Source organism: Mytilus trossulus, chromosome 11, assembly GCF_036588685.1.
Source record: "Mytilus trossulus isolate FHL-02 chromosome 11, PNRI_Mtr1.1.1.hap1, whole genome shotgun sequence".
NCBI lineage: Eukaryota > Metazoa > Mollusca > Bivalvia > Mytilida > Mytilidae > Mytilus > Mytilus trossulus.
This window is the reverse complement of record NC_086383.1, coordinates 15,985,802-16,000,102: the sequence shown is the minus strand read 5'-3', so window position 1 is coordinate 16,000,102 and position 14,301 is coordinate 15,985,802. Positions and strand designations below refer to the sequence as shown.

Below are 14,301 nucleotides of genomic sequence, written 5' to 3'. Positions count from 1 at the left end.
TAAGAGTATCATATTGCAATGACTGAAGACAGATTTGTTTTGAATTTGAACATACACCTATATAATATATTAGAAAGAGGAAACCTTGTACTGTTACAATATCCCTGTCGTCAGGAGTTGATATGGTCAAATTTATTTCAAATTTTAAGTCAATCTGTTTCAATATTTGTCATTAATTTTATACATTGTATCCTGACATAAAAAAAATAAGGCTGATTTAATATGCAGATATATAAATTTACATGATAATGTGCAAATAAGATCAGTTTTGTTTAATGGGGCAAAACACTTTTGTTGTAGGAGTTAGCCTAAGGTATCAAAACTACGGATTGTTTACGTATTAATATATTTAACATGTTTAACAAAAGGAGGACGTGCTAGCACGCTAAATTTGTGCAAAAAAACATTGTAGTCATGTGTTAAAATATTGCATTCATTTTCTATTATGAATTCTATCCGGACATCAAATAGTATTGATATATACTATGCGGCTTTATAGATTTACATAATCAAGGGGAAATATGGTAGAATTTGATAGGTAATGAAATATACATTCTATGCCTGTTAGCATTGTAATTAAGATAGTTTTTTAATTGATATAATGGCAGATCGATTACGGATAAACTACAATTAGCAACGTTTTATGCGTACTTTATTTACATATATAATTATGTACTTAATCGTGTTTTCATCACGAAAGTATTACTTTCACTTTATTTTTCAATGTTAATACCAAAAATTAAAATTATTAAAAAATATGTTTAAACATCTATGTAGAGCGGTCCTTGTTACAAGTTAACTTAGTCTTGAGCAGACCAGTCAAAAGTTAACTTGAGAAGAGGTCTGGTTTCAATTGGGATTTTCAAATCAATGTTAACTAATATTAACTGGCAGGACTGGTTAGAAGTTAACTTATATCAATAGCGGACCTGTTTCCAAGTTTACTCTTTGGCAGACATAAAAAGTCTGCTTTTCAAGTAAAATATAACTGGTATAAGAACTGGTCAAAGCAGTCATAAATCATGTTACAGGTTAACTTTGACTAGCCAAGATGACTGATTAACAAGTTAACTAGGCTGTACAAATTAGACTGCACCTATCTGCATATATATATACGTTGAATTTATCTCCCCTTATCGTTATTGTAACGTAATAAACGTTACCATCGGCAGTGTCGTCAAGGACATTGTTAAAACGTCGCCTGAAGATTGCCAGAAGGCATGAAAGCGCTAGTCGCAATATTTTAACGAACTGTTATCATTTGATGTGAATTGTAGTTTGCAAATTTAAAAATAATATTATATTCATTTTGTACACCGTGTTTATTTACTTTTGCTATATATATATTTATACAACTCGTCTAAAAATTTACTCAACAATGTTAGATCTGTAAATTTGCTTTCGCAATTTTTTTGTTCTTCCCTCGCCGGGATCTGAACCCATGCTACTGAGATATCGTAACACCAAATCGCCTTCACTGTAGCCGTCCTGCTAGACCACACGACCACCTGGGCTTCATCAAAATGAAGCTTTTGGTGGCCGGGTGTTACCTTTCTACGTCAGTTTTTATCTAGCGTCTAACTAAAGTACATGATATATAAGGCATGGAGATTTTATTTTTACAGATCAGCTAAATTATAGTAAGGATCCTACAAATTAATACATGTAAGATACAGTCACAGAAAATAATAATATTATATTCAGCACAAACAACATTTTCCAAAGATCACAAGATGTAACAAAACTGATATTAATATCAATTTAATACTAAAGAGAAAACAATTAACTTGTGGCCACGATGTCATGCCACAAACATAAGGTGTTGATAATTGTTTTGTACACCAGATCCGGATTTCGACTATAAATGTGTCGTCGGTGTTGTTAGGCATCGAAACGGTATTTGGAAGGCCATATAAAATGTACTGTCATGTTTTGAAAAAGAACCCTCATTTTTAAATAGACTCTTGCATTTTAAGAGTCAATATAGAATGAACTGATCATATATAACGGAGGCAAAATATGATACAAGTCCAAATGAAAAAATATATACAAGTCTAAATTGAAAACTACGTTCAAACCAATGATTGCGTTGGATAAGAACCGCAATTTTTATACGTGTGCGTGTAAAACAAATTTCGGTGAAGAAGGGTCTAAATACAGCACGAACATAATTTTCAAAAAGACCAAAAAAGTTAAAAAAGTATTTTTAAAACAAAAAGCATTTGACTAACAAGCTGCACTACAACACATATATACAACTCGTCTACACATCAACCCAACACTGTGAGATTTGTAAATTTGCCTTCGCAAATTTTATTTATCTTCCCTCGCCGGGATTCGAACCCATGCTACTGAGATATCGTGACACCAAATCGCCTGCACTGTAGCCGTCCTGCTAGAGCACACGACCACCTTGGCTTCATCAAAATGAAGCTTTTGGTGGCTTGTGTTACCTCTCCTCGTCAGTTTTAATCTAGCGTCGTCTTACAGTACATGATATATAAGGCATTGAGATGTTATTGTTACAGATCAGCTCAATTATCTATAGTAAAGGATCCTACAAATTAATGCAAGATACAATCACAGAAAAAAAGTAAATTTATAAGTACGTCTGAGTCAATGACAACTCTACAACAGATTTATCCATCTGGTCACCAGCAATGATGGTGATACATGGCTGTGTATATTTTGTATATACAACTCGTCTAAACATCAATTCAACAATGGTAGATCTGTATCGCACATTTTATTTTCTTCCCTCGCCGGGATTCAAACCCTAGCTACTGATATATCGTCACACTAAATCTCTTGCACTGTAGCCGTCCCTCTAGACTACACAACCACCTGGGCGTTACAAAAATAAAGGTCGGTGGCCGTGTGTTTCCTTTCCTCGTCAGTTGTAATCTAGAGTCGAACTACAGTACATGATTTATAAGGCATGGAAATGTTATTGGTACAGATCAGCTCAATTATTCATAGTAAAGGATGCTACAAATTAATGCAAGATACAATTATAGAAAATACTTATATTTATAAGTACGTCTGAGTGCATGACAACTCTACAACAGATTAATTATATATATAATGCAATTATTAACTCCTTCCCATTCAGGCATTTTAGGCCTTTTCTTATCGAAAAGACACTATCGAAGTTTAAATGAATACTGCATTCGCATCAATGGTCATACACATGTCATGTTTGGCTCAAATGAAAGATAATTAGTAAAATAATTCAGAAAATTAAGTTTGGAGATAATTCGTCATTTTTTTGGTCACGTGGTTTATTTCCAAAAGTAACGTGACTGTTGGCGAAAAAGTGAAAAGATACGGAATCCTTGGACAAAAAGTCATGCAGAGACATATAGGTGTGCTAATAGGGTCATATTTTGGTGGATACACAATACCTTGAGTCTGTTGAACCCATAAAAGTTATCATAGTGGAAAAAATAGACGCATAATGTGCTATAGGCCTTGAAATATAGATGTCCGTAACATTCAAAACAACTGATATTAGACACCATTTTTGTCCGATTCAAACTTGGACCCTAGTTATTGGTCTAATTCGTTTTCAATCAATCAGCAACTTAAACTTTGTTTTTACAAGTGAAAATTCATTGAATTACCAATGCTAGCTTGATCTGGGACACCCTTGACCGAGCCCGATGGCGTCAAGGGGGTAAAAAAAGGGGGTGCAATTTGGCACACACATTCCTTGAAAAAAAATTCGTAGGTTTGCTTTTTGAAATTGAAAGTAAAGTAAAGTTAAGTTAAGTTACATTTAATATAGGAAATTATTTTTCCAACTCCGGCAGTGAGATTCGAACCCTCAATCTTAGCGCTTTGGGATTGATCATCGTACCCTTACGCCACTGGCATTGTATTGAATTTATTGAAATTTAAGTACTTAAGTCTACTACTACGGAAGAAATAAAAAAAAAATAGTATAAAGATTCTCACCCAGTTTGTTTTCCTTTTGGAATTATGTGTTCAGATGATATTTTGTTGTTGCCAAATGCATGATTTTTACGCAAAACTAGGAGGAATCCACTCTTTACAATGCCATTTTTTCATTGAAATATGCATGTTCCTTTATTCAAACAAAAGTGTTTTCAACTTTATCATACCGCAACATTTTCGAAACCATGTTTTGTTACATATATTTCATCTTTGCAAAAACATTTTAGAATGTTTAAGTGGTTTTTGTCTCTTTTCTCATAATATCTCTAAGAAATAACTTCGGATTTTTCAAGTTTGTGAGTGCGCTTCTACTCTAAAAATTACATTTGCTACTAGTGTACAAGTTAGAACTATCAGTTTAATACTATTCTTCAAAAACTCACTGCACAGTTATTGAGAAAAGTCATAAATCCTCTTAAAAGAGCAGTTTTCTTTGCCCTTCGTCTTGAGAATTTTCCTCAAAATTCGAAGAAAATTAATGATTTTTACAGAAGAATCACACATCAGTAAGAGGCGACTTTTTTGTTAACTAATAATGATCGAGGTATGCTGCACATTAAATCGCATTGCTGGTTATCTGAGGATTAATTTGAGTACTTAACCACATCTGTACGTCAGCAAATGGCTATGGAACAAGTCTAAATGCCCCAAAAAAGTCTTGAAATTGGCTTCACCGGTAAGCTGTACCGGTGTGAATGGGAAGGGGTTAAACAAATACATGTTTTTATAAAAAATGAAGTGATCTTTTTATTGAAGTGTAAACAGTTTGACCACTTTGAGTTTACATACTCTAGTGGGAGATATTAGCTGGCAAAATCGAGGGAATTGTGCAAATGATGATACAAGCATGAACATTACCACAAAGCATCCTTATTATATACTTTTTAAGAAACAACTGCTGGCCATTAAAAAAAAATGTATTTAAGATGACCACGGCCTTTTTTTAAAATGGCTGTTTTTACAGTTTGAAAATACTATTTTAACTGGAAAACTTTTCTTTGACCTTCTTTTAGGTCAAACCAGATATCGAGTTAGGTGGCTACCTTCCTTACATGTGAAAAATTTATTAGAAATGCATATTTGACATATCAAGGGTTTGCGCATGCGCAAAAATGTATCAAAATTCATTTGAAAACATTTGAACTATTTACTATAAAATTAGTGTTTTTGAAATTTCACTGATCTTATGATTTTTGTTTGATATCATTTTTCATGGTTATGATTCACATGATTTAATAATTTGCGCATGTGCAAACTATTTATAGACATAAATAGTGATTTGTATGCACTACCAGGGCACACTGGTATAAATTGTAGTTAATCGCATTAAAAAATCGAGGATCTTGTAGATCTGTTTAAGTGAGTGTAACATCTATGATGCCACTGTTTATAAACAAGCCCATTCAGTTGCAATGATCAGGTATTCGATGGATAAGGCGATAATTGTGGTTAGTGCGGGAGAAACATCAATAGTAACGACTGATCAGCCACTTTTGGTAATGGCTATTCAGTGGGAATGGCCTGATTTGTACGGAGAAGATAAGTTCATTGTCATTTGAGGTGGATTGCACATTGACATGACTTGTTTTAAAATTCTGGTTGATAAATTACGTATTAGTGGATGGACATGTGTTCTCACTAAAACCAATATTGCAACACCTAGAACGGCAGATTCTTTGTATATATGTTCAAATGTACCTAGGACTAGACATCAGATAAATGTATGTGTTTTGCTTGAATTGTATATAGCGGCTTAAGAAAGCTAAACACAGAAATTATAAGCATATCAAAACGCTGTGACGTTCAATGATTTGATGGACTTGTGTAAGAAAATGTAGTCATCTAGACCAAAGTTTAGTTCCTGGCGTTCAATAATAAAATAAGATGTATTTGTGAATTTGGTAGTTTGCTCATTTCATGAGTCAGATTTTGTACAAACAGTCCATATAAAGCATGATGCCGTATTTATGTAGGTCTTGATCGTGTAAATTATTGTCGATCGTTACCGACCTTCTCCGATATATGGCTTCCCTTCTATAACATCACCCACAGGTGGCAATTAATTTTGAAAATGATAATTTTCCTGTACGTAAGACCAGCAAATATTTTTCTTATAGTCCAATTGATCAGGCAAACACAAGAAAATAATACATTTGTGATGTTGTTGTCATATGGTTAAATAAAGGCAATAGTAGTATACCGCTGTTCAAAACTCATAAATTCATGGACAAAAAACAAAATCGAGGTAACAAACTAAAACAGAGGAAAACGCATTAACTATAAGAGGAGATCAACGACATAACACTAAAATGTAACACGCACAGAAACGGACCGAGCATCAGATAAAATTCCACGAGAAAAACAAATATAACATCAACCGAAGATCCCATTTAGACATAGGGATGGTAGCTGGACCAGAAGTCAGTAGACTATCAGATGAATTTGAAAGATTAGATAGAGTGGAATTCTATAACAGATGAACCACATAATGAACAATCTACAAAAAACAAAAAGATTTCTTAAAAAAGATCTAAGGCAAACATTACGAAGATCGTTTGAAGCAAATGCAAAACGAAGGAGAACCTGTTTCTTATAACCAGATCAAAAAGAACAACTTCCTATTTGTCCGTAAAACAAAACTGTAAACGATTTTGGCAAAAACAAAGATAGAGAACCTTAAAAGTGATTTCGATATCTTTTCTAGACTTGTATTTCTTGTCACAGTAGACAAATTGACTGGAATATTTCTTAATCCATAAAAAACAAACTGCTCCTCCGTTTTTGTCTCAGAATGTCACTTCAAACAGTGGTATTAAATCGGTGCAAATGGGTATACTTGAAACATTTTGCGATTAGATGATCCAATTCTGACACATTTATCGTTAGTGGGGCACAACGATTTGTTCCAGGCCAGCTTTTTGGGCAACAATATTTGATGATTTTGCAAATGATGTCATACTGCCTCACATAAAATCTTGCATCGATAAGTATTCAAGAATAGACATTGTATTTGATGTTTACTAAATGAATAATTTAAAGGCTAGATGTGACAAGACGAAAGCAAGGTTATTGTGCTAGATGGAAAAGTGTTGGTTCTAGTAGAACACCAGAGTACTAGAATCGCTTTCTCTGTGAAGATGACAACAACACGAAATGTGTCAAGTTTCTTGCCGGCAGAATTGCTTCTTTAGAGACTTATAAGGATACTTTTCAGCTACCCCTTGTAATAATGGAGAAGCAGATACACGAATGTTTGTCCATGTTTGGCTTGCTTCCTGTACGTGGCATAATAAATGCGTTTGGTCCTCGTGTGCCAAAATGTAGCTACTCTTCCTTTCATTCATGCATTCAGAGGATGTAATACTTTATTGGATTTTCGCGGGAAAGGGAATAGGTCAGTTTGGATGACATTGGAAGTATTTCCAGATGTAAGGGACGTTCTTTTCTTCGCTGAAGTATAAAGACACATACATGGACATCATAGAAGCATTTTGCTGTTAACGAGGCGCGATGTTAATTTAAACCCGGGAAGCAACGGCACGTGATGCAGTTCCGCCTACAAGAGTTTTTTTCGGAGCACATTAAAAAAAGCATATCAAGGAGGACAAGTTTGGGCTCAACTTGATTTCTGTTTTCGACAGGTACATTAACCAACGGCTGCCATTGCATCATCCTGTCATGATCAAAAACAGCAAAAAATCCAGTTGTGTTGACAACTGTAAATGCTACCGCTCTGTCCTTCCCTGTACGGGTTTTTGTATTGGCTACTCTCAGATAATTATAAGATAACTAACCTGTCTATCTAACAAAACTAAGCATTTTAACTTAACATAGAATTTGACATCACTTGTTAAGTTAATGGAAATTATGAAAAAAATACTTTATCAAAATTGTTGCCGCCATTTTTGAACCGGAAGTCACTTGTTTTGTCATTTATGTGTTGTTTTGTCGTAGTTTAGGAACTGTAATTTACGTTTTATCAAAACCTACATTGGTTTATACCTATAACACAGCTTTCAATGATTTTCGAAATGTAGCCAATTGGATATGACGCCATTTGCATAATGATCAGTAGCCATCTTGAAAAATGGAAATTTTTGATGGCCAGCACCTGATTTCTTTTTAATATCATTTAGTCAACCTTTATGCCAAATTTAATGCTTGTATCACGATTTGCACAATTATGTCCATAATATCTCCCACTATATATATTCTATAGTTTATTGAGTTTAATCTTTTTCTTAAAACTATTTATTTGAACGTGTTCTGCTAACAATGTGTTACGCTGCTTTCTTTGGTCTAAAAACAACAACAATTTTATAATTTCATTCCATTTACTTATTTCGATCAAAGCATATATAGGGTCTGTGTTCAAAAGTGGTTAGAAACCAGTTTATACAGATACTTTACTTACAGCACTAGCATCCTCCTTCACAGCTTCATCAAACTTGTGAATTTTTATAATCAATCCCAGCAAAGCGGAAGGTTCACATGTTTCATCAAAGCCTTCATAGAGCGCCATGGGTGTATCAAGATATAGCTTGGATAAATCAACTGAATTCTTGATAGTGTAATCGTAACTTGTTTTGCCACTTTTTGCTTGGTTGTTATTGACAGCTTTATAGTTCAGGAAGGCTCCTGTTTTGGGATCTTTTCTTAGATGTGATGGATATATCTGTGTATCAATATTATGATCGCGAATAAGTTCATTATAAAATACTGCTAAAATTGAATCAACATATTTCCTCAAGGGTGGTGATATTACACTTTGAAGACATGTTCCAACAATCAACCATCTTTTTTCAGCATCGTCTAAACTTGGTGGTTTTGCTATAAATAACAGTTGAACAGTATTGTTTATAATTTTCTGTTTCACAATTGTAATGTTTTCCTCAACTTTCTAACATGTGATTGCTGATTTATCAGTATTGTTTACTACGGCGTTGGTCGGCTCGTTAATGCGTACATTTATTTGGTAATGTCCTTTTAGTCATACAATCTGTTTTTTAATTCCCTTGGTTCCCACGATATGTTTTCGAATGTGTTTACAAATTTTATTATGCAAACCCTGTTTGGCTTGCTATTGAGTTAATATAACCAGCTTTCGGTTTCTTGACCATCGCCTTGCCAAACAAAAACCTAACACTCTCTTCAAAAAGTAATAATTTCGGGATTTATCCTGTTTTTATAAAAAAAATATCATCTGGTAAACCACCCAAAAGTCAAAATGTAAGCAATAGTGAAAATGCTTTTTTCCTTTAAAGTTATTAAGCTAACAACATGAACAAATTAAACAACTGCTAATGATTGGTGTAGGGGGATTTGTGGAAGCCTTAACAAACGAATAAATATGTGATGATAAAACGCGTAGAACTGGCATCATTAGCCTCCTTTGCATAACAAAATCGGAATAAGACACAATCTTTTATATTTTAACAAAGGCAATGTAAATGGTACGCGCTTATTGGTAGTTATTTCCAAATTGACATTATTGAAAATATAAGTTTGTTGAAAGCTGTCAAGAGGTTATCGGGATATGCATTCTAAAAATCAATGAAGTTAAGTTCTGTTTTTTTTTGTTCATTCCCGTACGTTCAGAAAGTATTGCATACATTTATGATATGGATTTCTGAAGAACATACAAATATGCAAACATAGTTATCACAATATATGTTTGTTACTATATGAGTTTGTAGTATTGCAATACTTTGTTGTCTGCTCTATGGTCGGGTTGTTGTTGCTATGACACATTTCCCATTTCCTTTCCAATTTTATGCATTACGTTTACTCAGTACGATATTTGTAAACTAAAAAAACAATTTAATATACCTTCTTTACATGGACGTTTTGCATGTGTGACATCATCATCGTCTTGTGATCCTTGACGTTTTTTACCACGTAATGTAGATGGTTCTTCATCCATTCCAGATGTAAGGGACGTTCTTTTCTTCGCTGAAGTATAAAGACACATACATGGACATCATAGAAGCATTTTGCTGTTAACGAGGCGCGATGTTATTTTAAACCCGGGAAGCAACGGCACGTGTTGCAGTTCCGCCTACAAGAGTGTTTTTCGGAGCACATTAAAAAAAGCATATCAAGGAGGACAAGTTTGGGCTCAACTTGATTTCTGTTTTCGACAGGTACTTTAACCAACGGCTGCCATTGCATCATCCTGTCATGATCAAAAACAGCAAAAAATCCAGTTGTGTTGACAACTGTAAATGCTACCGCTCTGTCCTTCCCTGTACGGGTTTTTGTATTGGCTACTGTCAGATAATTATAAGATAACTAACCTGTCTATCTAACAAAACTAGGCATTTTAACTTAACATAGAATTTGACATCACTTGTTAAGTTAATGGAAATTATAAAAAAATACTTTATCAAAATGTTTGCCGCCATTTTTGAACCGGAAGTCACTTGTTTTGTCATTTATGTGTTGTTTTGTCGTAGTTTAGGAACTGTAATTTACGTTTTATCAAAACCTACATTGGTTTATACCTATGATTGGTGTAAGGGGATTTGTGGAAGCCTTAACAAACGAATAAATATGTGATGATAAAACGCGTAGAACTGGCATCATTAGCCTCCTTTGCATAACAAAATCGGAATAAGACACAATCTTTTATATTTTAGCAAAGGCAATGTAAATGGTACGCGCTTATTGGTAGTTATTTCCAAATTGACATTATTGAAAATATAAGTTTGTTGAAAGCTGTCAAGAGGTTGTCGGGATATGCAGTCTAAAAATCAATGAAGTTAAGTTCTGTTTTTTTTTGTTCATTCCCGTACGTTCAGAAAGTATTGCATACATTTATGATATGGATTTCTGAAGAACATACAAATATGCAAACATAGTTATCACAATATATGTATGTTACTATATGAGTTTGTAGTATTGCAATACTTTGTTGTCTGCTCTATGGTCGGGTTGTTGTTGCTATGACACATTTCCCATTTCCTTTCCAATTTTATGCATTACGTCTACTCAGTACGATATTTGTAAACTAAAAAAACAATTTAATATACCTTCTTTACATGGACGTTTTGCATGTGTGACATCATCATCGTCTTGTGATCCTTGACGTTTTTTACCACGTAATGTAGATGGTTCTTCATCCATTCTCTGTTAGTAAGTATAATGTTGTGTCATTTGTCCCATTTTGTGAATCTTATATAATGTTTTTTTTAATTTCTGTACATTTAAAGGTTTGTTCCATCAGTGACAGCTATCGTTACTGAGTATCCATTCTAAAATAATGAAATTGATATATAGTTTGTCATTAGTGAGAATAAGGTTCCTTTTGGTTTTTAGATAAATAAGCTTTCGGTGGCCGGGTGTTACCTTTCCTGGTCATTTTTAATCTAGCGTCTGGTATATAAGGCATTGAGATGTTAATGTTACAGATCAGCACAATTATCTATAGTTAAGGATTCTTCAAATTAATGTAAGATACATTCACAGAAAATAATTATATTTATAAGTACGTCTTAGTCAGTGACAACTCTACAACAGATTTGTCCATCGGATCACCATCAATGATGGTGATACATGGCTGTGTACAATATGTATATACAACTCGTCTAACCATCAACCAAACAATGTTAGATCTGTAAATTTGCTTTCGCAAATTTTTTATTCATCCCTCGCCGTGATTCGAACCCATTCGACTGAGATATCGTGACACCAAATCACCTGCACTGCTGCCGTCCTGCTAGACCACACGACTACATGAGCTTCACTAAAATAAAGCTTTCGATTGAAGTGTGTCAGTTTTAATCTAGCGTTGTATTACAGTACATGATATATACGGCATGGATATATTAATGTTACAGATCAGCTCAATTATCATAGTCATATTAAAAGTCTTGGGGATAGATAAATATATCTAGATAAAAAAGTCCAACATTTCCGGATAGTGCATATATTATTTAATATTCACAAATACTTTCATGTTTTACAACAATATTCAGGTGAAAGGCGAATAGTTGTAACTATGAAATGGTAGTTAAGAACGTAACGTCATTAAACTATTAGAAAAGGGAGACAAACGTTCTAAAGTAAAATATGGAAATGTAAGCTATTGAAAGCCTAATGCGCATTTAGTTTTGGCTTGAATTTGGTTATAAAATATTGTTCATTTATGGATCTTTTAATGTCACATTCTATATTAATCTTATAGAACGGGAAAAAATTAAAAAGCCCTCTACTACAACGACTTTAATGTTCACTAAGATGATGTTTCTATATTGCCGCTGTCGGATGTGTTGTCGATGAATGCTTGTTCTTTCCACTAAACTATTACCGGTTTGACCGATGTTAATTTCTTTGCAGCCGCAGCAATAAATGCAATAAACATTTTTTTCACTTTTACATGTCATGTTGGTATTGACATTTATCGTTTGTAATTGTTTAATGACTTTACGTACTTAACGACAGTGTCATAGTTACAACTTTTCGGCTTTCATCTGAAGATTGTTGTAAAACATGAAAGTATTTGTGAGTAATAAATAATATATGAACTATCCTGAAATGACGGACTTTTGTATTTAGATATATATAGTGTACTAAAAAAATATTGACACCGTATGTTTGTGGCATAACATCGTGGCCACAAGTTAATTTTTTTTCTGTTTAGTATTACATTTATATTAAGATCTATTTTGTGACATCTTGTGATCAATTTTATTTGGCAATCACCAATGGCAGTCAGCAGGGTTTAACAAACACATCAGTTGTTCGACCTGTTAGTCAAATGCGTTTTGTGTAAATATATTTTAACTTTTTGGTCTTTTTGAAAATGTTGTTTGTGCTGTTTTTATACCCTTCTACAACAACATTTGTTTTACATGCACACGTATACAAATTGCGGTTTTTATCTAACGCAATCATAGGTTTGAACGTAGTTTTCAATTTAGTCTCGTTTCTATTTTTTCGTTTGAGCTTGTATCATATTTTCCTTCCGGTTTATATGATCCGTTCATGTTATATTGACTCTTAAAATTCAAGAGTTTTACTAAAAATAAGAGTATTTTTTTCTAAAATTGAGGGTACCTTTCATATGGCCTTCCAAACACCGTTTCGATCCCTAACATCACCGAAGAGACATTTATTGTCGAAATCCGGATTTGGTGTACTAGAAAAATATTGACACCGTATGTTTGTGGCATAGCATCGTGGCAACAAGTAAATTTTTTTTCTGTTTAGTATTAAATTTATATTAAGATCCATTTTGTTACATCTTGTGATCAATTTTATTTGGCAATCGCCAATGACAGTCAGCAGGGTTAACGAACATCAGTTGTTCGACCTGTTAGTCAAATGCGTTTTGTTTAAATATACTTTTTCACTTTTTTGTCTTTTGGAAAATGTTGATTGTGCTGTTTTGAGACCCTTCGACCATGTCTACAACCAAATTTGTTTTACATGCACACATATAAAAATTGCGGTTTTTATCCAACGCAATCATAGGTTTGAACGTAGTTTTCAATTTAGACTCGTTTATATTTTTTGTTTGGGCATGTATTATAATTTCCCTCCGGTTTATATGATCCGTTCATCCTATATTGTCTCTTAAAATTCAAGAGTCAATCTTAAATTGAGAGAAAATTATATTGCCTTCCAAATACCGTTTCGATCCCTAACATCACTGAAGAGACATATATTGTCGAAATCTAGATCTGGTGTACTAAAGAAATATTGACACCGAATGTTTGTGGCACAACATCGTAGCCACAAGTTAACATTTTTTTTTTCTGTGACGTATTACATTTATATTAAGATCTATTTTGTTACATCTTGTGATCAATTTTATTTGGCAATCGTCAATGGCAGTCAGCAGGGTTTAACAAACACATCAGTTGTTCGACCTGTTAGTCAAATGCGTTTTGTGAAAATATATTTTAACTTTTTGGTCTCTTTGAAAATGTTGTTTGTGCTGTTTTTATACCCTTCTACAACAACATTTGTTTTACATGCACACGTATACAAATTGCGGTTTTTATCTAACGCAATCATAAGTTTGAACGTAGTTTTCAATTTAGTCTCGTTTCTATTTTTTCGTTTGGGCTTGTATCATATTTTCCTTCCGGTTTATATGATCCGTTCATGTTATATTGACTCTTAAAATTCAAGAGTTTTTCTAAAAATAAGGGTATTTTTTTCTAAAATTGAGGGTACCTTTTATATGGCCTTCCAAACACCGTTTCGATCCCTAACATCACCGAAGAGACATTTATTGTCGAAATCCGGATCTGGTGTACTAGAAAAATATTGACACCGTATGTTTGTGGCATAGCATCGTGGCAACAAGTAAATTTTTTTTTCTGTTTAGTATTAAAT

The 14,301-nt window shown here is 33.6% G+C and overlaps 1 protein-coding gene across 1 annotated transcript in view; it reads right to left on the bottom strand.

Annotated features, from left to right (window-relative positions):
- The window catches only part of LOC134689772 (serine/threonine-protein phosphatase 6 regulatory ankyrin repeat subunit A-like), an 82,237-nt gene extending 71,155 nt beyond the window's left edge, over positions 1-11,082 (bottom strand). The window contains exons 1-3 of the mRNA XM_063549742.1: positions 10,989-11,082; positions 9,787-9,909; positions 8,372-8,787 (exon numbers count right to left, since the gene is read on the bottom strand). Coding sequence (XP_063405812.1) covers positions 8,372-8,787; positions 9,787-9,909; positions 10,989-11,082 — 633 coding nt within the window. The remainder of the gene's footprint in view (positions 1-8,371; positions 8,788-9,786; positions 9,910-10,988) is intronic.
- Between the last annotated feature and the right edge of the window lie 3,219 nt (positions 11,083-14,301).